General features: G+C 39.7%; 1 protein-coding gene across 8 annotated transcripts in view; it reads left to right on the top strand.

Annotated features, from left to right (window-relative positions):
- DLGAP2 (DLG associated protein 2) overlaps positions 1-24,534 on the top strand; it is a 453,855-nt gene that overhangs the window by 75,248 nt on the left and 354,073 nt on the right. For 7 of the 8 annotated variants that reach the window (XM_090136327.1, XM_090136320.1, XM_090136322.1 and 4 more), the window contains one exon: positions 5,081-5,135. In XM_090136327.1, the coding sequence (XP_089992453.1) occupies positions 5,081-5,135 (55 nt within the window). Of the gene's footprint in view, positions 1-5,080; positions 5,136-24,534 lie in introns of those variants that run through there. The other variant, XM_090136318.1, reaches the window with a different exon arrangement.

Raw genomic sequence — 24,534 nt, 5'->3', positions numbered from 1 at the left:
CCACATCCAGCCTGGCCTTGAATGCCTGCAGGGATGGGGCATCCACAGCCTCCTTGGGCAACCTGTTCCAGTGTGTCACCACCCTCTTTGTAAAGAACTTCCTCCTAATATCCAACCTAAACCTCTCCTGTCTCAGTTTAAAACCATTCCCCCTCGTCCTATCACTATCCACCCTCATAAACAGCTGTTCACCCTCCTATTTATACACTCCCTTCAAGTACTGGAAGACCACAGTGAGGTCCCCCTGGAGCTTCTCTTCTCCAAGCTAAACAATCCCATTTCCTTCAACCTTTCATCATAGTAGAGGTGCTCCAGCCCTCTGATCATCTTCGTGGCCCTCCTCTGGACCCACTCCAAGAGCTCCATATGTTCACATGTGTATGTGTGTATATGTTCATAAATATATATAAGCACAGCAACCTGTAGAGAAAACAAATGTGAAACAATTGTGTCCTGATTGATATCAACTGACATAAGTTAGAATTTTTCTCTGAATTCTGAGGAAGCTTTGCACTGACACTGTGTTCTGAGTTCGTGTTCCTGCCACATGTGGTCACGTAACAGTACTCTATGGACCGGATCAGAGTTAATTTGGCTAATGCTAGGGAAGTGCCTTGACTATAAGGACCTGCTTCCTGCTGTGTTATTTATTCTATTTCTGCGCCAGCTTTAATTTAGTGTTTCAGTGCCTTAGCTCCCAGCTGGGAGCTTAAAAAACAACTGAAGGTTAAATCTTTGGCTTAATGTAATTGATACCTCTCACTTCCTCAAGAGAAAAAACAAAAACAAAAACAAAATGTTCAAATCTTTTCTTTCCTGTGGTTTGTTTTTTTTGTTGTTGTTGTTTTTTGTTGTTTTGTTTCATTTCCCTGCATGTGAGGATCTCCTGTTATTTTGACTTCTTCTTCTCCCGTATTTTGATTTCTTTAGCAGAAGTCATTCCACATCTGACTATGGTTGAGATTCTCAGACTGCCCCTGTTTAAGTAAGATCTCAAGCTGCTTAATCAGTCAATCAATCTAGGGCTTATCTGTGAAATTAAAGAAAAAAAAAAAAAGAAACTCTGAGACATAGAGACATTTTAAGGCATAAGATAGGGATCATAACTTTCCAATGAATGAGAGGCAAGCAGAAGGGGAAAGGAAAGACACGTAGAGAGAGAAAGGTGATAATTTTGCTGAGGAATGCTTGTGTCATTTTCCTTAGGGAGGAGAGGAACAGAGTGGGGAGATGTGGGAGGAGAGCAGTGTGAAGAGGCTCTTTGGGTACCATGGAGATGGGTACAGTGTAAAAATCCGTATACTGTAGATAAGTAAGTGGGAGGTTGATATCAAACTCCTACCAGCCAGAAACTGTTTTTGTACAGGGTAAACATGCTAAGGGCTGGAGAGAAAGAAGACAGCGCTGTTTTAGCCTCTTCCATGCCAGTTACCTACTTAACATTTAAGAGAGTAGAGGAAAAGGACAAGCAAATATTTTTCAAGCCTGTGCCTTTCAGTGTGACTGTTCTCTTATCTGTATCAGGTCTACCAGGAAGGTAAAAAATTGTGTTACACACTATTTCTTTTCCCAAGGAAATTGTTTTGCTCCTCTAGACCTGCTTTTTTTTCTGTCTTCTTTCAGTTTCAGCCTTAATTTGATTAACTGGTGCTCATAATAAATTCATAATGCTTCTCCATGGTTCATGAATGTGGGGAAGAAAATGTGACAGATTCACTGGGAACTAAGTGCTATTTTATGTCTGAGTAAGACAGGATGTTTTCAAGATTCAGTCTTTGTGTTACACTGCTTTGTCTCTGCTCATTCTAGGATTTCTTTGTTCTCTGCTTCTAATTTTTATGCTTTCAGTGCCTATAAGACCGTGCTATTATTTATGTCCACGGCCAAAATGAAAATGCTATAGTTTGGAAGTATTACGATACACTCCTAAGTACCACTGGACTTTTTCTTTTTAAAATTCAAGAAACACTAGCAAATGATGAATGTAGTTTTCAGGATATGTTTTTTTCATGTCATTGTTTCTTCTTAAAATACATGCTTCCTGCTGTCTAAATGTGAGTAAGGGAAGCTAATATCTTGGTTCAAGTCATACTCTATTCCCTTAAGTAGAATCATAGAATCATAGAATCATAGAATCAGGGGACCATAGAATTTCTCAGGTTGGAAAAGACCTTAAAGATCATCGAGTCCAACCACAACCTAACCATACTACCCTAACTCTAACAACCCTCCGCTAAATCATGGCCCTGAACACCACATCCAAATGGTTTTTAAACACATCCAGGGATGGTGACTCAACCACCTCCCTGGGGAGCCTATTCCAGTGCTTAACAACACTTTCTGTAAATAAGCATTTCCTGACATCCAACCTAACTTACTCTGGCACAACTTAAGGTCATTTCCCCCCGTCCTGTCACCTGTCACCAGTGAGAAGAGACCAACCCCGCTCTCTCTGTAAGCACCTTTCAGATATTGGAAGTGAGCAACAAGGTCTCCCCTCAGCCTCCTCTTCCCCAGACTAAACAGCCCCAGTTCCTTCAGTCTCTCCTCGTAGGGCATATTCTCCAAGTCCTTCACAAGCCTTGTTGCCCTTCTTTGGACCTGGTCCAGGTCCTCCATGTCCTTTCTGTACTGAGGTGCCCAAAACTGAACACTCGAGGTGAGGCCTCACCAAAGCCAAGTACAGGTGGAGGATTACATCCCTAGTCCTGCTCACCACAGCATTCCTGGTACAAGCCAGGATACCATTGGCCTCGTTGGCCACCTGAGCACACTGCTGGCTCATATTCAGCTGACTGTCCATCAGTACACCAAGGTCCCTTTCCATAGTTGTTGTACTTGAAGGAAGGATAGTTTTGTGATTGCTTCAAGTGAAAAGAATTTCTACTTGGAAAGCAATGTAGTTGCTGACAGGTCTTCTGAGTGCCAAAGGAGATGACAATGGGTGGTATTTAGCTGTTACGAGCATGTGGAAATTCAGGAGTACCAGCAGTACATGCATGAGCAGCTAAAACAACTATTCGTTGCCCCACGGGGACAGCAAGATGTGAGTCTTCTTCTGCAGCCCTGTACTCAGAGGCACAGACCTGGGCTTTGGCTCTGAGGGCATTAACTGTGGGACCTGTTTAAACAGATTTGCAACAGAGTGAAGGATAAGAGCACAAAGCAGATAGCAGTAAACCTGTCACAGAATCACTGAGTGGCTGAGGATGGCAGGGACTTCTGGGTCCTTCTTCCCTCAGACCCTTGAGGGACTTCCAGACATCAGAGTTTCCCACAGCTGAAGCTTTGGGGAGATGTGTTGCTCCTTAGGAGGTCCATCTGGGTGCATGTGTCAGCGCAGAAAAGGTGTGGCCCCCTCCATCTGGCTTTTGCCACAGCTTGGCTGTTGCAGCAGGTGGTCACTGTGCTTGTTTCAGTAGAGTGCTGCATTCTTGTGTTCCCCGGTGAGAAGAAAATGGTCTGCCTTGTGTCCTCCCTGCATGTGCTGCTGCGTTAAAGGGAGGACTGGTGGCTCCAGGCAGCTCTCTCTCCCTGGCTTCTCCTGGGTGTTTGAACTGCCTCTCACAGAGTAATCTCCCGCGCCACTGCAGAACATGGCTTCAGTGGTGCTGTTCACTTCAGAAAATGACCAGAATTATTTGTGCAAGACTTTATGTTTAAATGGTTCATCTGCAGTAGAGTTTCAAGGAGTTGTGGGGGGAAACTCTATTCCCTGTGGCTTTGTGTCCAGCACAGCTTTCTGTGTGCAGATTGGCTCTTCAAGTGAAAATGGCAATAAAAGCTCAGCTTTGCAATGGCACTGTGTCTGCATGTGTGCTTCTGGGAGTAAGCAGAGTGCAGCAAATTTCTTAGGACTTTAATTTGCTGTGCTGGCGGATGGCTGAGCAGAGGTGCTGATTTCATGGGGGTTTACCACAGTGTGCATTGGGTAAGGCCCACAGGGAAGGCTGAGGCCTGCAGTGCTGTTGTAGGGCTCCATGTTTCTGACTCTCATCCCCAACTGCTTTAGCCAAACAGCAACAGCAGTCTTCATGATGAATAAAAATATTGCTAGGCTGCAAAGTACTCTCCTTCCTGAATTTCTGAAACTTCATATGAGCTGTGATGGTGCCCAAGGTGTTCTCACTGGTTAGAGGGCCAGCATTTCAACACTGAGGTTATGTTGGTCTCCTGTTTGTAGAAACTAATTTTTTATTTTTTTTATTTTTTTTGAGATTTTCAGACTTAAAAGGGTACGTGCTGACCCCCGAGGGAAAATTTATAGAGGACATCTTAGAGCATAGCTTTTAATTGGATTTTTCTCTGAAATAGTAAAGGAAAAGCCATTAAGTTTTAAGCTACAGTTTTACAGATGCTGTTAACATTGTAGAAGGTGTTAATTACAGATTTAAAAGTCAGATTGAAATTAGGTCTTGCATTCTTCAAGCACAGGTTGCTGCTGGTAGGAGCATCAAAGCTGCACCACAACAGATGACTGCAGTGTGTAAATCTGTGAAGAGGAATGGGGCTGCTCCACCTAGAAGAAAGGACCTGTGGTAGTGGGAAGCTCCTGTAGCCTTTCTCATAGGTATCTCAGCACGGTGATCATGATGAACTACAAGCATAGCATCTTGTCTGTCTCCATTCCCTTGAGCTTCCTATCCAAGCTGAAAGGGTTTTCTTTTATTTACTGGAAATAGGCATCTGAGAAGTGATCTCCTAGCTCCAGGGCTAAAATTGGTGTAAAATCAGTGTAAAATCAGGAATAGGAGTGGCACGGGCTGATAACGTGTTGTCTTTCTAAGTTGAGCACATCTACTTATGTATTTATATTATTTTACTCAATTTTTCAGTATTGCAGTCTATGGGAGAGGGTGAAACTACTTTATGGGCAGTAGGAAGCAGCTTACCATATAAGATTCTTCTCAATGTGTGATTCCTAATGAGTGGGGCTCAGATTTGCACTGTGTAATAGTTAATTTGTATCCAGAATGAAAGCACAAAACTTGATTATGTATGCACTCCAACAATCACTAGCTCTTCTTCATGCAATGTTAAAAATATACATATGTTAATGTCTGTTTCTTTGTTGCCACAGGTTCTGCCTGGCATACTGCAGAAGCATTGCTGTATTTTACCTGACCGGAACACAGGTAAACTTCTTTCTTAATGACTTTATATTGGATTATGGTTTGGAGAAATACAAACACGCATTGGACAATGTAGAGAAGTCTTGTTTGCTACCTACAGTCACCGAAGTCTACTCTAGGAAGTGATGGCTTGGATTCTTTGTTTAAATGATCTGGCTTCGTTCAAAGATTTTGTTTTCTGTTAGCTTTCTGGAGCTATTGCTTTTTCAGAGGTTGCTATCAGGTTTCACTTACAAAGGTATTTGTGTGAATTTCTGAGTTGTCTATTGTTAATTATAAAATTACCATTCTGTTGAGATAAGAGGTTTAATACTGGAATCTGAAATCTGGTCCTCTTGATTCACAAAGGCGTTAAGCAGTAAGTTGATGTGTAGCAGGGTTAGATTATAAGACAACGCAAGCACACTTAGGTATGAAAACAGATGTCATTTCTATTGCTTCTATGTGACTGCTGAAGTATTTTTATGCTTACCTACTGTATAGTTGGGAGTTGCCAGCAGGTGCAAAGTAAATCATTGCTGTGTTCCACTTCCTCTGTTTCCTCCATTTATGGTGTTTAAATCCTTGGCAGAAAGCAGCAGAAGAAAAGTTCAGTAGACAAGAGGAATGACTAAATTTCTAGCAGGTTTCAGATGCAGTTTCTGGATCCTAACACACAAAAAAATTGGTTAAACTGAGGTGAAGAGATGGCCATTGTGTCATCTGCAAGCTCGCTCTCCAGGATTTTGTGGTAGTAGGCTTTGTCAGTCTGTGTTCAGCGAGAAGAGCTGTGCTTCCCAGGGGCCCTTATGGATGGAGCTGTGGCTTTCCACTCTGCAGGGGCACTCATTCTCTGCAGCTCTGAAAGGAAATGCACAGTTTGAATCCCATACCATTCAGTTTTTCTTGTGTAGCCCACAGTAAATAAGTAAAGTTGTCTGTCCTTTCTTTGTTTCTTCCTATCCCCATCTTCTACATGTCTATACTTGATGGAGGCAGCAGTAGCTTGCAATCACTTCATAGGAGTGCATTTACGTTGCTGGGAAGCTGAATTTGGTTGACGGAGTTGATTAAACATAGATGAACCATTTTCTTGTTTGATTATGTTGAAATCCATAAATGCACATTAAGAAGGCAATCATTAAATTTGTGTAAATTTGGAGTGTACTGTTTGAATTCAGACATTTACATCATATATAATCTTATACAACTCTTTCTCATTAATTGAGGCAGGAGAAATGGCCTGATTGCAAGCTTTGTGTCTCTATCTGTATTCAGTTGCTAGTGTTTGGAAGAATTTAGAAGTGTGCAGACTTGGTTGTTGTGCCTAATGAAATAAAGAAAGAGTGAAAGATGCGAAGTGGAAGATGATAGTAAGAGAGGATGATTAAAGTGAGACCTCTAAAACCCCTAGGTAGCTACTCAAATGTTGTGGGAAATGGGATGGCTAAAAGGCAGAGGCATTAGTAGTTTTTCCACTTGTTCACATCCACTCAATAGTTAAGAGGCCAGCTTAGGAATCTTAGGCTAGGACTTGAAGAGCTCTTTCCCAGTCTTAGCACAGAAGCTACTGGGGAGCTACACTATGGAGATGGTAGAGAGCCCTTGGGAATGATGAAGCCAGTAATAAGGGATCACTCGCACTCACCGAGCCTTGAGTCTTGGGAATACCATTTAACCAGTCTTTGAATTAGAAGCCTTGGATAACCCATATCTTGGAAAATTTCATGCCTCGGTGACTCTTCCTGCACTGCTGAAGAGCCAACACTTATTCTCTCAGTGTCAGTACTCTGTATTTGTAAACTGGAGAACAGAGCTGTACACATAAAGAAAGAATATGGGAACATGGATTACATTCCCCTTGTGACTGTGTGTTAATACATCTACTGCAAACTTTTATTTTTGGTTCTAACAACTTTGATATGAAAACATGTGTTGCAAAACCTTCCAAAAAGGAAGATATAAAACTAATTCAGTTGCTATGTAGCAATACTGTTTTGGAAGAAGAAATGATATTTAACAAGTGTAGGTGTTTCAAACATGGAAGAAGGTTTAGCTTTACAAACAGGTAAAGTAGCTACAAAATCTCTGAGTTAGATTGCTTGCTTTAAGGTTTTCTAATAGATAATGATGTTTAATTTCTGAAGTGTTAATTTATATGTGGCTTTCTTTTAATCATATTTTCATTACTAAGTTAAAAATTTGTACAGCACGCATTGGAGTAATGTATGTTTATTATCATGTTAGCTGGAATCCAGAACTTGTATTTGCCACATTCTCTATGCCCCAAGAGGCAAAAGACCCCAGATCAGACACCTTCATTCTGTATGTCTTTCTTCATTGCCATAAGCATTCTGAAAACTACACTGATGCCCCTTCTTGGTTTCTTTCCATCTCCCATAAGTTAATGAGCCAGCAACAACTGAGGTACATTATCAGGTATAAAGTTAATTGGAAGAAAGCAGCTACATGCTCTGTACAGGTGTTAGTAACAAGATCATAAGGAAAAATAGTATGAAGATACTAATGACTGGGTGGAGAACAGCTTCCTCATTTCCTTGAATTATATTCCTCTCTATTTCAAACTCCAGCTGGGAAAGATAAGCCACCCTTTTTGATGTATGCCCACCAGCCTTTGTGCATGTATGCAGCCAGATATAATTCCCTTTATAAATATTTCCATCCCCTGCCTACTGAAACTCTTCAGCCAAGTCAGAGATCTCTCTTGTAACTGCATGATCATTTCTATAAATCTGAAACAGATGCCAAGGATGCCCTTCCCCTCCTCCTTTCCCCCTTAGTAAGGTTTGCAGTTGTAGTGATGGCTTAGAGAGCTGTTCAGACAGTGCAATGTTACGCATCATACCCCTGAAATAACAGTAGAGGGGTAGCCTTTAAATACAAAATATCTTGGCATTCCAAAACAAACAAATCCACAGAAACAATCAAACAAATATAAAAAATGAGGGATAGAATTGCTATGAAATGGGGAATTTAGTCAGCGTTTGTTGATGTGGATTTTTAAGTTCGTGCTTTTAGTTTTACTTTTTATTTCTAGTCCTTCTTAAAGTAGAGTTCTTCAGACAATACATGTGGGCTGTTTAGCAATAGATGTTTTCACACAAAGAAAGTGGAAATGAGTGTGAAAGCTTTTGCTTTTGTGTATGCTGTGTTTAAGCAGACTCAGACTAGATCAGCGAGTTTGGAGTTTGATTTCTCCTTGTGCCAGGGCTGCCAGCATTGTGATCTAGCACTGTAAGTGATCCTTGAGGTGAGTACAAGTATAGATGGTATAGAATAACAGGTGAGTAATCAGTGGGACTCATTAACAGAATTGCTCTGTGCAATTTTTACCATTGCTGCAGCTGCTAAATTCTGCAGAGATGCTGATGGGTGTGTGCATTGTCTGCCACAGCTATGCTCTTGATACACAATTATTAGTTTCCTGTGATGAAAGAAAATTGCACAAGAAGCTTCTGTACTATTCTTTTCCATCAAAGCTGTGAGTTTAATATATTGTGGACTCTAAATTTGGGCTCAGTTTTGCAGTGAAGATCCCAGAGAAAGCAACGAATCAATAGTCACTAACAGCTTCTGGCGTTGATTTGTTCTCTGATGCTTTAAGCTTGCATTTCCTCTCTGATGGTGAAGGAGAACATAGGCACAATAAAGCAGATCCACACACCTATCAGGCTGACTTGATTCTGATAAATAGCTCTGTTAAACTTTAAATAACACTCTTAAATTTAAAAAAAAGAAAAAAAAAAGAGAGAGAGATTTATACTGTCTCAAGTTTCTTCATCATCCATTTTCAGGTCAGCTCTTGTGTGCTGATATTGAACTTGCTCAAGACATTACATCCTTTATTATAATCATTTTGCTTTGTCCATTGCATTGGCTGAAATTACACTGACACAAAGTGGGACCAGTGTTCTGTTCTCGGCAAAGAATGAATAATATCTGTTTGAGAAACTGGTAATTGCTTTAGATACAAAAGCAGAGTTTAATAATAACCAATCTGTTGTTTGGGTAAAGTATAGTGCAAGACAGTAATGTTTCATCCTTCTTTGTTTGCTTTTCTTTCTGTTGCTTGAAGAGCAAATATAGAACAGGAGAAAAATCTAAGATGGTATTAAAAATAATTACTGCATGAAACTTTACTAAATTGCATAGGAAGTCAACGTTTTTTTTTTTATTTTTTTATTTATTATTATTATTTTCCTTAATGATGTCTACAACTGGGTTGCCTTAGTAGGTTTTAAAAGGCAAGTTTTGGTGATTTATATGACTTATAACTAGTAAATGTATTACTAACTTCTAGTGTTTTTTTTTGTTTGTTTGTTTTGTTTTTTTTTTAATATATAAGTATAGAATGCATCTATATGGACTGGGCATCAGCCAGTTTGATTTCACAGTAGGAATTACAGAACATTGTCTGACAGTCTGGCAGTTCTGTTACAAAAATATGTTATCATTCTTGCTAATATGTCATCTTCTACCTGAACATTTCAAAATACGTTTAATTGTGATGGATTTTTGTCTGGTGCGGTTGAGATAAAGAAGTGTTATCCCTGCCTTTTTCACAAGATGAAATCAGATTACCAACTGTTGCAGTGCGAGAATATTTGCTAGGGATATATGTAATCCTTCTTAGAAGTCCTTTGCCTAACTTGAGGTCATCCTTTTGCTTTGAAAACCTGGCTATAGATTTTCAAGCAGCTCCTGCAGATTTCACCTGCTGCCTGCTTGCTGAGTTCAACACAAGCGCTCTCATTCAGATGTTCAGCTGCAGGCTGCCTGCTGGTACTTTCCAGCCCTGTTTCCATGGAAATAGGAATTAGAGGGGTGAAAGCAAGAGTAAGTATTTTCCTAATCTTCTACTTAATCCGGAATATCTCATACCTTGCCATCAAGGTTGTTTTGCTTTTAGTTGGCCAGTCATGTGATGGTAACTTTTGCAAAAGAATAAATAAATAAATTGCTGTCACTTAGAGCTGTGGTGAGCAATACCTATTACCATAACTCTGTAGAGATATATGGGATCACCAGCAAAGGATGAAGAAGGGAGAACTGAATTGGACTGCAAGGATAAACAGATGAAAGGATGTGAAGTGATATCCAGTGGCAGGAGTGATAAACTGTGACAGAAGTTCTTGTCAATTGTAGCTCATATGGTGACAGTGCTGACAGTAATTAATTAGAGAATGAAGCTAAGGGAGGAAAACATTCTGGCCAGAGAAGATCTAATTTAAATGCTCCACTCTGAGTGTGAAACAAGGATATCCTCAGATGTATTCGGAACATAATTTGGAGTTCTCAAATCTCTCGAGAGATGGCTGCTCTCCAGTCTCTGTCCCCCTAGGCTACTTACTACTCAGCAGAGTCAGGACTGCAGAACAGAAGCTGAGCAGGTAGCTGTGTGGTGAGGTGAGCATCCCCGTTATTGTGAGCAGCTCTTATATCCACTCTTCTGCCCTTTCCCTGCAGGCTGAACTACAGCCCCTGTTTTGTGTTGGCCATTCCTTGGGAAGGATAGGTCTGGGGTCCTTGGGATGTGTTTCTTACTCTGCCATCAGCGGTCAGTCATGCCATCAGAGAAGCAGGAATGGGAGTTACCTGGCCTCTGCTGTGCCAAGGGAGGATCAGCTATACACATCTGACAGCTGTCTGTGTAGCCTGCCCAGGCTCCTTATTCAACTTCCCCAATCCTACCACTGAAAACTTTTCCTTATTCATAGCCTGAATCTTCCTAGCTGCAGCTTGAGCTTATTATCTTGTTTGTATGATGGGTATCTTCAGTTTCTCAGCTCCTTCCAGATACCCTTTCTATATCTGAAGAGTGTTTATCCTGTTTTCTCTCCCTTTAGTTTTTATTGTCTAGGCTAACGAATTCCACTCTTCCCCTCTCCCATATGTACTACATTACCATACATCTGAAATTGACATGTTTTGAATGTAACTTTTATTTCATTGAGTGTTTTTATCCCCACCTGGATTTGCTTAGGAAACAGAACAGAGTGTAGCAGTTCTCTAAATGTGACGTAATCACTGATTAGCTGATGTCTAATATTCGATTTTTACGCTGCATAAACTTTCATGTTTCATTCTGTCTGTGTCCTTTCTTCTCCCAGAAGACTTGATTGACTTGTCTGAGCATGTTACCAGGAGGTTTGATTAAAGATACTAAACATTTTTATTGTAATATTCCTGGGCGGGTTGAGTTTCACCTGTCTCTTTGCTGATTCTCTCTTTAAGTGAGGTGCTGCAACAGACTGTCCAGAGAGGTTGTGGATGCCCCATCCCTGGAGGTGTCCAAGGTCAGGTAGGATGGGGCCCTGGGCAAACTAGTCTAGTATTAAATGTGGAGGTTGGTAGCCCTGCCTGTGATGGGGAGGTTGGAGATTCATGATCCTTGAGGTCCCTTCTAACCCGGGCCATTCTGTGATTCTGTGATTCTCTTCCTGTCACCCAGCCCACAAGGTCAGTACAAGCCTATTACCTGACCTCTGGTCCTGAGTCAGTGTTTTCTTCTAGCTTTTCTAATACCTACAGAAGATCAGCAGCACATGTGACATGGCCATAAGGGGCCAGTGTGTTTTTTCCATTTCTCTCAGCAATTCAGCATCCAGATGACAAGCAACTGGCCAAAGCTATCAGCTTTTCAATACAGACAATTTGCAGTGAAATCAAGAGGGAACTAGCGACCTGTGTAAGAAATCATCTTTTAATTTTAGTTTCTATCCTGTGGGTCGGTTTGGATTTCTTAGCATTGTTAGATGTCTAGCCAGAGTACAGAATGACACACTTGTAGTGTCAAGCCAGCCAGAAGACCACCTTATCTTATTTGATTTGGCTCTACCTAGGACCATCGAGTTTAATCCACTAAAATCTAGTCTTTGTGCAGTGCAGAATTACAGGCAGTTTGGAGTAGACGCACATTTCAAAGGGGGCAGACTATTATCTCAAGGGCAGTAGGGACCTCCGCCTTCAGTATCTTCAGTACTTCAAATTCTTTAATATCTTCAATACTTCAATATTTTCAGTACTTCTTGGTGTAGAGCTAGTTAGGATTTGCTGTTCCACATACAATAATTGATTAGGTCAGGATATTCTGAATATATGTGATTTTTAAGACTTCAGCTGGTGCAGACCTCTATACCATTTTGCTAGTGAAAGCAACACATGGCTTTAGCACATGGCTCCAGTTCTTCAGCCTTTGCACTGTACCCTCGTTGACTGGGAATCCTTTTTGGATTTCAGCATTCTCCACTATGCCCAGTTCCTCCTTCCTGATGCTTTTTCCCTCTCCTGATGGGAAGTCATGGTTGTGTTTCACCCAAAACTATGTCATCTCCAAACCAAAACTGAGCAAAAGAGTTCACTGATGTTTGGCTACTGTATGAAATGTTCCAAGATCAGTAAAACATGCTTCCTCAACAGGCGAGACTGACTAGCCCTTGTGCTCTGGGGACTAAATTTAAACCATTAACTCTTAAATATTACTTTGACAACGCTCTCAGCCTCATGTGCCTTTGACAGGGATATGTGTGGGTGAGCAGGGGTTGAAGAAGGGACTCTAAATCAGTAAAGCATACTTCTAGAGACAGAAATGTGAGTGGGCATATGTGTTTGCAATGCCTTTGTCTAGCATCAGAAGAGCTCTGGTGGCTGAAGGTGTGTAGGAAGGAAATTCTCTCCAGAAAACAGTATCTCTTACAAGAAAGCTTACTTGACCTTTATTTCTGAGATGTTTTGTAAAGCATTCCCAATGTGTACAGCTCAGTTACCAAAGGAAGAAATAATAAACATACATCATCAGCAGCAAAATCTGCATGCAGCCCTGATAACCAGTCATGTTAGTAATGTGGCTTAACATTGCTAAATGAAAGCAGTATGTGGAATGGCTGATATCTGTATGGCAGGAGTTGAGATTTTTATTTTTTAGTGCTTCTATCTATTCGTGAAATTGTTGCCCAGGCAGAATATAAATCATGTGGACTGAGGGGGTGTGTATGTGAGTGTACAATACACGGGCATTCTCCTGCAGAGGAATAAAGTTTTGAAGTCCACTGCCAAAATGTATGACTTTGCCAACACAGTGCGCAGTGTGTGGGTAGAGGTAAAGAGCATGTAATTCAGCAGAGAAATCAAAAGACAGAAATTTTTACTCATACTGTAAGGCAAAATGTGTCTCTGAAGAAGCTAAAATGTTAGTACTGCTTTGTAGAACAACTACCAATTAATGGTGAGGAGCACAGGGAATTCATAAAGGTCTCAGAAGAATCTGGCTGTAACACTGGAGGAGTCTTGGATTCATTGCATTCATATATATACAGTAGACCACACTGGGACTTCATTCCCATTAGAGGATCTGGCTTTGACTGCAAGCCAAAAGAAACCACTCCCTCACCTTTTGAAGGGCTTCAGTGCCTTCATAGGAGTACCTATGTTATCTGTTTCAGTATTGTCTTGTCTCACTCCAGCCATGGTGAGACAACTCTGAAAGAAGAGGTCTCATGGCTGGTGTGTGTAAATCATTTAGTTGTGCAAAACATAAAAGTAACAAACCTGTTTTTATTTGCTGACAGCACCTTAACATGTTGATTATAATCCTTTTTTCCCCCTTTGAATTACAGTTCAATTGTACAAGTAGATTTAGGAGTTATCCTTAAAATGCATCCTTCTGTAACCTGGGAAGTGTCCCAGTTCTGAGTTGTGAGTGGAGGAACTGTAATGGAAGCAACATTGTAAAAGTGACCATCGCGCTCTTCTCCTGCAGTCACTTCAGTTCTCTTGTAATCTCCATTTTTTTTTTGTGGAAGATCTTCATGATTCTGAAGTTAAAAGCATTGGTTTTTTTTTTTTTTTTTTTTTTTTCTTTTTCCAGAAGACATGAGAATAATAGATATTAGAAATTTTCTTAAAAAAAAAAAAACAACAACAAAAAACAAAAAACAGAAAGAAAGAATTAGAGCTTTCCCCCTTCTCCCCCAAGATTGTCAAGAAATTCATGTTTGCTTTTTATGTTCTCTCTCCTACCCCCACTTTTACTAGAAGATGGGGAGAATATGTGGAACCGAGTTCTCTGAGATGCTCAGTGTTAGGTAACTTCTATTTTCACAAGATGCCTGAGTGATACTTGTGTGCTCTAAGGCATGCTGCTCAATTTGGAGCACACATTTAGGACTTGTATTTAACTCCCCAGGATTAAATAACAGGCTTGAAAAGCTGTAGCATATAAGCCTCTCCACGACAAAAACATGAGAGCTGTCTTATCTTCCGGTTATGTGTTTTCCAGAAAAAGACACCCTGCTTGCACTGATGCACTTCCTTCAGATCTCTGACTTTATTAATGCGCAATTTTTCCTGTCCTCCTTACTTCTTCTTGTTTTATCTGATGGGGTGGGAGTACTAAAACATACATTTTGTTTTGAAAACATCTGAGCCGTTCATGCTTTCCATTTAAAGGTAAACTACAGTGATATTCGCTGTGCTTTAAAAGGTTATGCAAAGCTAGAATGGTTTTATTGGTAGTAATGCTGCATGACGTGGTTCTCCTGTCTTTTGGGATACTATAACATAATAGGCACTATAAATAACTTCTGCTAATGTCTACAATTGTGTACAACAGGCAGTAATTTAACCAGTTGTCTCCTTTCTGTCATGATGGGAAATATCAAATGTTTCTGTACCAACAATGCCAATGATCCCTAAAGCTGTTAGTGGTGGTTATTGTAGAAGTATATCACCAGTGGCAGTGCTGCAGCCTCCGCCCTTGAGATTAAAACATGGAGAATGCTTCGATGTGTGTGGTTTAGGTGTCTCAGTGTGACTCTGCATTGGATCAGACACCGGCCGTACCTCCTGAGAATCTCTCCCAAACTGCCAGCCAAGAGGAGGAATGCTGCTGAGCAGAGAGGAAAAGCAGGTAAAGAGCTCAGAAACAGGCAAAAGCATCCTGTTAAGTTTATCCTCCCTGAGGCAAAGATCACTGGGGCAGAGAAGTGGCAAAGGAGGAGAAAGTGAAGGTGAAGGAAAGTGGCATTTCAGTATACCTCTGTGAAAGTAATTCTTCAAGACTGGGTGCACATTGACACTTGTAGGTGAAGTTGATTTTATTTATATATATATTAGTTTGCTAGACTTCAGTAGATAATCACTTAAACGAGGAAATTGTGAATTTGTAGTTGATGAAGGTGCTGTCAACAAGCAAAGAACCAGAGTCCCCCAGGTCTTACTTGGACATGGCTTGAAATCAGGGAAGAAGCAATAGGGATGAGGGCAGTACCAGAGAAACCATGAGAAGCATAGCTCACAATTGTTCACAGCTGACAGCAAACCCTGGGGATGAGTCATTGAAAATTTTCAGTGGTATATTTAGGAAACCTAAACTTACCAAAGAATAATGATGGCATGACAGAAAGCCATGGGGGCATTTGCAGGCTGTATTACATTCTACAGTGGCTTCTCGAGTGTCCTTTGTAAACTGAGGACTGATCCTCTGTACTGTGCTATTAAAACTTCCTGGGAGCCAGGAGCCTCCATACTGAACATGGGCAGAACAATGCTGGAGGCTTCAGCTGACAGAACTTCAATTCATGAACCACCTTCACAAATATATTTGGAAATTGTGAGTCACAGGAATCAGCCCACAAGGCATAAGAAATTACATCATGGTTAAACTATAGGTGATTATAAATGTAAGGGGTAAGATATCATATAAGCTTCAGGGAAAGGAAAGCATATTTGAAAATTCTTCAGTACTGTTTGCTCCTATGCTTGTTTGTAGGGCAGTTGGAGACAGCAGTAGGAAATTGAAAAGCCTAAAGAGATAGAACAAGTGTGATGTGGACTGATATTAATATATGTTAAATGAAGTGATCTTTCTCTTATTGCCATCAAGACTTAGAAATCTTGTACAGTCATGAGCTCCTCTGCATTAGGACTACTGATCCATGTTTCATACACCTGAATTTAAATCTTACTGATACTTCTGTGTACACTAAATGTATGTTATAATGATTCTTTTAAAAAGATCATTAGAATTCATTGCCCAGTGCTGAAATTTTCCAACTCTTTCCAGTTTCTATGGAAACTGGAATAGTAAGAAGACACAATAAACAGATGCACTGCATTATAAGCCTCCACTTCTGTAGGACATCCATTTTATTAATATGTGTCCAAACTATTCTGGTAACAGGTATTATGCATTTGATCATACGTACAGTAATGTATCTTTTTCCTTTTGACTGAAGACTTATCTTCGAGCTTTGAAGGCTTTTACTTTGGTCTTTAATCATTTTCCTGAACCACTGGTGGGGTGGTGTGTGCCAGTAGTTATTGCACTACTGCTCACAGTACTTAGTTCTTAAGGGAGTAGTGAGTGCTTAATAATGTTTAAAATGCTTCAGAGATGGGAAAATCTTAAAATGCAGAAGTAGACTTGTTACTAGCTAATACAGAAGATCAAAATTTCCTTTAGATGGGATTCTTTTGAACTTGCTTGCGTGGCATGGTTTTCTATGGGCCTAGCTGGAAAAGTGTAGCCTGCTGCTTCTAAGGATAACCAACATGTCTTTTGTGGAATAAATTACATCTCACAAAGTGGAGTGTCATCATATGGAGCCATGCTCGGTTTCAATTCTTGATATATTTTTTTTGTGCAGCACTGAGAGCTCTCCCTAACAGGACTAACAGGCTGTAGGAAGGAGCACGGAGCATATCCTATGCCGCACTGGGGACTGTGTTTCTTGCAGGCACATCTTCTGAACCAGGGAGTTCAGGTTGAGGAGGCGAATTTTGTACTCACTGTTGATGCAGTGAACTTCCCACAAGATCATTGATCTCACCTTATGTTTTAGAAATGAGCCTTTCTACTGTGAAACAAGATTTACTACTGCTGAAATAGGTAGTCAGATATTAAAAAACTATAGTAAAAGAATTCAATTGGCTTAGTGAAACATAGTAAGAGATGGGGTTAGACTGAATGGACAGTACTATATAAAAATAAATGCTTTCCTAGATTATTTCACTTTTTATGAATGATAAAGAGCTCAATTTTCAAAAAGTTTAGGGTTGTGATAAATGAAAATGCATAAAGCAAATTGTGATAGCAAAGAATTATTTTCATTTACATGTCTTCATAAAATTCCCTTCTAATATAGGAGGGATTTTTTTTTTTCCTTTTAACTTTGACCAGGATCTATGCTTGCTTGAGTGGTTTACTGGCGATTAAAAAGTTGAAATTGAAATATGCTATGGCCAATGTACAATGCTTAATTCATTGAAGATCTGCTGTATTAAATGTTTGCCAAAATCAATTGCTAATTTTATTTAGTGGTAGTTGCTTTTAAAAATGCAGGAGTAAAATTGACAAAGATGCTGAGGCTAAGGAATGAAAAATGTTCAAAGAATCCTTTCCTGAGGATCAAGTCACACCTTGAAAACCTTCTGTTCTTCTCGTGGTGGTGGGAAAACAGCAAAAGCCCAATTTGTAAGTTTCTCTTTTTAGATACTTCAGCACTATTCTGCTCATCACTGTTGGTGCAAGGCATGAGATAGCCTGATTCAGCAACCTTTTTGGTTTTGGATACAGTGGTGTCAAGTGGTGATCCTCAAAGGCACATAATGGTCTGATATCCAAAAAAGCTAGCTGTTGGATGGGATTATAAACAGGTATTTGTATCAGTCCTTGAAAACGCAGGTCTTGATATTATCTGAGAGAGTATGTTCAGATTTGTTCTACTACCACCACTCTGGAAAGAGTAGTGTTGAGAAGGAGCCCCCATGCTTAGACAAACTTCTTCATAACTGCTGGACTTAAGGTGCTACTAAAGGCTCATCAGTCTGGAGAGGCAGAGAAGATGGGTTAGAAGGAGATAATATTATTATTTTCCATGCAATGTAGACTGTAAGCCTTTGGTATGATTGTCTTTCTATTTCTTGCATGAGCTTGAAACAAAGTAGATTGCATTATCCATTTTTTGGTTTTGATTCAACTTCATGTCTTTGGAATTATAGTTCAAGAAAAGATAAAGCTTAAATAGATTTGGTTGCTAGTCCTTTGCATGAGATTTGTCTTCACTGTAGAAGGCAGATTTTGTCCTTAACATGGACTTCATCAAAACCTCAACCTTATAACCACAAAGATAGAATTCTGTTGGGAACTATTGGAAGTAATCTTTGCTGGGCTGTATTCATTGTTTTCTGCTAGAGCTAGTCTCTGACTTGTTTGCTCGTGTAATTTATGTGAGGGGAGGCTGTAGTCATCTTTCTTCTTTTGCAACTCTTATCATATAAGTCCTTGTGGAAGACATCCTATGTCACTTCATTATTTTTATTTTGTTTAGTTGTAACTCTGGAGCATCACAGATCACAGATATATTCTCTGATGTTTTGTTTTTTCTTTTTCCTTAGGGCCCTTCACAGCTCAGCACAGTCAGTAACTCCAGTCTTCTCCCTTGTTGGTAGTTCTTCTAATCTCTTTTTTTTTCCGTCACCTTTATCACTTTATTGGATATTTTGCTGATTTCCATGTCTAATGTTTTATGGCTCCCTGTAGAACTTTTTCTCTCTAGTTTAGTGCCCTTCCTTTCTATGTTCTGATTTTATTAGATTTTATTAACAATAACAACTTACAGTAACTTACCTGCATTTTTTTCTCTTTTTTTTTTTTTTTTTTAATATATCACGTAAGAGATACTTCCTATGTTGATACTCTGTATTTAAACATAAGTAATTTACCCTTTGAGCTAACATATCCATAACTATTCAATATTTGGTAATGCCAGGCTAATTTATCTGAAAATGTAATGCAAGTTATTGACAGATTATTCTCAACAATAAACTGCAGAGCATCTTTAACTCTTACTGACATCTCTACTTGGCTTTTTATAAGACTTATGGCTTCCTGAACCTTATCATTATTTATCTTCAGTATTATTTCCTTACTATTGAATCTTTTGGAACAAAAGGTGCACTGTAAATATTTCTTTTTCCCATTTAAAGAATTTGATAGTAGCCAAGGCTTGCTAGAACTTGGGAGGCTTAACTTGTAGTACACTTCTTCTGGTGTTTCTTTGTTACCCACTTCCTTCTGACAGTCATGCTGCAATGTTTTTGCTCCTTAAGTTGTTCCCAAACTCCCACAAGCAGCCCCTCTTCACTAACATAAAAAGTTCCTTTGATTTATTTTTTTCAGAAATATTCTTCCTTTCCAAATCTCCCAGACTGCATTTTGTAAATTCTTAGATTATAAAGCTTGTACACAATTCAGGTTCTCTGGTATGGTTTACAGTATCTGTCTCTTTAGGAACATGTTCTTTACTCTCACATTTGATATCTTCCTCACAGGTGGGAACTATGAACTTACAGCACAATCTACCTATAAGCATGACTTAATGTGGAATTGTTGGCTAATTCTGTTGGGAAACATAAAATGATAGAACGGTTTGGGTTGGAAAGGACGTTAAAAATGATCTTTTCCCAACTCCTCTGCCATGGGCAGGGACACCTTCCACTAGATCAGGTTGCTCAATGTCCAACCAATCTGGACTGGAACACATGCAGAGATGGGGCATCCACAGAGTCTCTGAGCAACATTTTCCATTACTTCACCATCCTCCTGGCAAAGACTTTCTTACAAATTTTTAATCTAAATCTCCCCTCTTTTAGTTTAAAACCCTTACCCCTTGACCTATCACTACAATTCCTCTCCAGCTTTCTTGAAGGCCCCTTTGGGCACTGGAAGGATATAGTTTAATTGGAAATATATAGGTATAAATGATATGTATATAATTTAATAGAATAATCTGAAAGATAATTTCACCTCATGGAATTTCTGGAGAATATGAAACGTGCAAGTATTCTGCCTAATGGCATGTTTAATCCAGTATAAAACTGCCGATGATAGAAGAAACCAGCTGTCTTCTCATTTTTTTATTGTAATTGATTTGGTGTGTTTTCATGGTTTTTTTGTGTACTTTCCATTTTAATTCATTCAGATAACAGATCATATATCATTATCTTCCCTTTGGCTCATGCAGATTCTGTTCGTGCCCACCAGGAGGTCACTTGATGGCTGTGTAGCCTGTGATAGTTTCCACATTGTTCTAAAGCAGTATAGGTCTATGTTTGATTAGCCTTACTGCTAGATGTTGTGCAAAATATTTCAAACTGAATGTATGCTGTTGCAACTTTAAATCTACTGCTATTTATTCAGTCCATCAGAGACAGAGAATAGATCACAGAATCACAGAATCATTAAGGTTGGAAAAGACCTATAAGATCATCCAGTCCAACCATCCACCTATCACCAATGGTTCTCGCTAAACCATATCCCTCAACACAACATCCAAACGTTCCTTGAACACCTCCAGGGAAGGGGATTTCACCACCTCCCTGGGCAGCCCATTCCAGTGCCTGACCACCCTTTCAGAGAAGTAGTATTTCCTAATATCCAGCCTGAATCTTCCCTGGCGAAGCTTGAAACCATTCCCTCTAGTCCTATCACCAGTTATACGGGAGAAGAGGCCGACCCCCAGCTCGCTACAACCTCCCTTCAGGTAGTTATAGAGAGCAATAAGGTCTCCCCTGAGCCTCCTCTTCTCCAGACTGAACAATCCCAGCTCCTTCAGACCCTCCTCTTAAGACCTGTGCTCCAGACCCCTCACCAGCTTAGTTCCCCTTCTTTGAACACGCTCCAGGGCCTCAATGTCTTTCTTGCAGTGAGGGGCCCAGAACTGGACACAGTACTCAAGGTGCGGCCTCACCAGAGCTGAGTACAGGGGAACAATTACTTCCCTACTCCTGCTGGTCACACTACTTCTGATACAAGCCAGGATGCCATTGTCCTTCTTGGCCACCCAGGCACACTGCTGGCTCATGTTTAGCCGAGCGTCAACCAACACCCCCATGTCCATTTCCTCTACACAGTCTTCTAGCCACTCCGCCCCAAGCCTGTAGTGTTGCTTGGGGTTGCTGTGGCCAAAGTGTAGGACCCGGCATTTGGTCTTATTAAACCTCATCCCATTGGCTTCAGCCCAGCTATCCAGCCTGTCCAGATCCCTCTGTAGGGCCTCGCTACCCCCAGGCAGATCCACACTTCCAGCAATCTTGGTGTCATCTGCAAACTTACTGAGGGTACACTCAATGCCCTCATCCAGGTCATCAATAAAGATATTGAAAAGGACAGGCCCCAGCACCGATCCTAGGGGAACACTACTTGTGACCGGTCGCCAGCTGGATTTAACTCCGTACACCATGACTCTCTGGGCCCGGCGCTCCAGCCAGTTCCTTACCCAGCCAAGAGCGTACCTGTCCAAGCCACGGACTGCCAGCTTCTGCAGGAGAATGCTGTGGGAGACAGTGTCAAAGGCCTTGCTGAAGTCTAGGTAGACTACATCAACAGTCTTTCCCTCATCCACCAGGCAGGTCACTAGATCATAGAAGGAGATCAGGTTGGTCAAGCAGGACCTACCCAATGATTGTTATCTCATTTTTTGCAATGGCATTTTATATGCCTGGAAACTTTGTCCTTGATTTCAGATTTCTCTTTTTCAGTACAAAAAAATACTGAAACAGTTTCTTGGCACTTGACCGTATTTTCTAAACCTCCTGGGAAAAGGTAAATCTTTCCTTCATAAAACCTTTTTCTCAAGTGTGATATGAGTGCACTGAAATGTTCTCTTTCAGTGGGAAGAAAATGTGACCAGAGTTCATAGGACGCAAAACTGTCCTGTGGTTAAATTTGTTTGGTTGGTTGATTTTTGTTGTTGTTTTGTTCTTTTGCCCGAATACAAGCTCTTTAAACTTGTATTAAACATTTGCCTCTGTTTGGTTGCTAATTGAAAAACAAATGATAAAGGAAACACAGCAGCCCAGCAGAATTAATGTTTCTTAAAGTTGTGAATTGGAAACATAATAAAAAGTTCTAGGTTAAAAGCTCAGTTTTAGAAAGGCGTTTATATATTTGTTTATAGATTGCTTCTTAATTATTGAATATATTTTTTCTCTTTTCTTTCCTTCCTGAAATCCTCCATCTGTGGTAAAACATGCATTTCTAAAAGAATTCTTGTTTCCACATATTTCTTTATCCATAGTATTTCATTCACTCCATTTCGTTAATTTAGAAGTCATCTTTGCAGAAAGCCAACAAAACATTCAGTATATTCTCATTAATGTCAACCTTGGAATTTTTAACATAAAAGTTTAATTTGTGCAATAGCTACTGAACTGACATAAGAATGCACAGACAATACTGCATGTTCTCCAGTGAGTAAATGATGGCCAAAAAATCAGGAGACTGACTACAGTGACCTAGTTCTGCATTTCATTTTGACATACTTTTATAATATGTGGTATTCCATGTTTTCTTTACTTAAGTGTTTTTAATTGAATAGGACACAATTAGAAGGAAATACATAGAAGTTTAATGACTCTGCTTTCTTAAGTTAAAGAAAATAGGCATATTGCTGCAATGATGATTTTGAACGTTAAGTATTTTATGGAAATGTATTAAAGGTCATATATATGTGTAGTAAAAGCTGCATAGTTGTCTTCCATATAATTTTCTTCTTCTGCAGATTTCTTAACACTAAAACTGGATTGACATTTTTTTACCTTGAGTTTACCAATTATATTTCACAGATGGAGAAGTATGAAGAAGCTGTAGCTCAACTGTAACTTCTTTGAGGTTTCTAAAGGCATTTCTTTCAAACTTCTTAACGTTCTTTTATTTATTCCACAGTAAATTTTAGTTCCAACTCTTGGTGTGCAAGTCAAAAAATAATCGTATGTTCTGTCTGGGATGCCCACTGATCATAGAATCATTAAGGTTAGAAAAGGCTTACAAGACCATACAGTCCAGCCATCAGCAGACCATGAATGCTTCTGGGAAAGTAATGCTTTGGAGTCTGATGAGTTTGTAAAGACAAAGAATCACATCAGCTTGGTTTACAAATGCAAAGGTTATTTGTAAATATGGCTGTGTTGTTAAAATTATGTAGAACTGGCTTCTGAGCTTTCTGTCATCACAAGGAGGAATGTTTCTCTTGGCCTGATTCTTTCCTTGATTAGGACCTGATACAGCAAAGCACTTGAAAGCGTTCAACATTCTCAGTGACCTCAAGGGCGTTAGTGAAAAATACATTCTCAACAGAGAAAAGTCAAATGGAGGCTTTCTTAAAAAAAAATTTAAAAAAAGTTTTAGCAGAGAAATATTGTAGTTTTGTTATAGTCTTTGTAGTTTTGTTATAGTCTTTGCAACAAAGATGAAGTTAGAGGGTTCCAGTAAGTATTTCTGTTCTGCTTATGACTTTACTGGTTGTAGACCTTGTATTTTGCATGTCATTCAGATGTTTTGCATGCCAGAGCTATTTAAGAAAAAAGCATCTGTAAAATCAGCTCATTTACACCCACGTATCTGAAAAGACTCATTTGAGAGAGTTTTCTGGTTTATTAATCCAAGGCTGGATGTGGCTCTGGGCAGCCTGGTTTGATGGTTGGTGACCCTGCCCATAGAAGGGGGGTGTTGCAACTAGATGATCTTTGAGGTTCTTTTCAACCCAGGCCATTCTGTGATTCTATTATAATATTAGAATAATTCAGAGAGAACCAAGAAATCTCTATAAACACATTGATATTAAACCAGTCTTCGTAATAGCAATTGGGATGTCTCCAGAAATGATTTAGTTTTGTTTGTTACAAAACCTGAATCCTGTTTCATCTGTTTTTTAGTGTTGTTTTGTTAATAAACAATTATGCTTTTAGACTCTGCAACAGTTTTTCACATTTCTTTTAGAGTAGGACCTGTCAACAAATGTTTTTTCAAGGCTTTAGCTCATTTCAGCCAAATGTGTATGGAGTGCTGTAAGCAGTTTGACTCTATGTGGATGATTTAAAAACTGTTGTTTTATTTTGACAGAATACAGGCTGGATGGGCTGGATGCTGGTTAAAGGACAGATCTCAAAAGGTTGTCCTGACTACAGTGAAAGAGGATTGTTTTTAGAATAGCTGCACAACAAATGGCATCAGGTTTAACTCTATTAACACTAACCTGAGGGTAAAGTTGAAAAAAATCTTTTAGATGGTGTATCTGAAATGAACAACTGTAACACCATGAATGGCTATTAAAGTGACCAGGTATATAAATCAATCTTACTTGTGCCTAGTAAGCTGGGCACTTTAAAAAAAATAAATTGCTTTGCTTTAGAGGAACATGAAATGGTCTATTAGAACCCAGCCAGGAAGGTCACACATTCTAGTACTGACTACAGTAGTATAATTAAGTATTCTTGGAAATTTCAACTTTTTCTGCTCAGTGATAGCAGACTCAATATGTCGTTTTAAGATCATAGTAGGAGTTAAAAGGGTGGCTTGCTGATACAGTGTTTAAATAGAGGACAAGTGAATAGCGTGGGAGGA

The sequence above is a fragment of the Phasianus colchicus genome, chromosome 2 (genome assembly GCF_987193195.1).
Source record: "Phasianus colchicus chromosome 2, bPhaCol1.hap1.1, whole genome shotgun sequence".
NCBI lineage: Eukaryota > Metazoa > Chordata > Aves > Galliformes > Phasianidae > Phasianus > Phasianus colchicus.
This window is presented reverse-complemented; position numbering and strand designations above follow the sequence as displayed.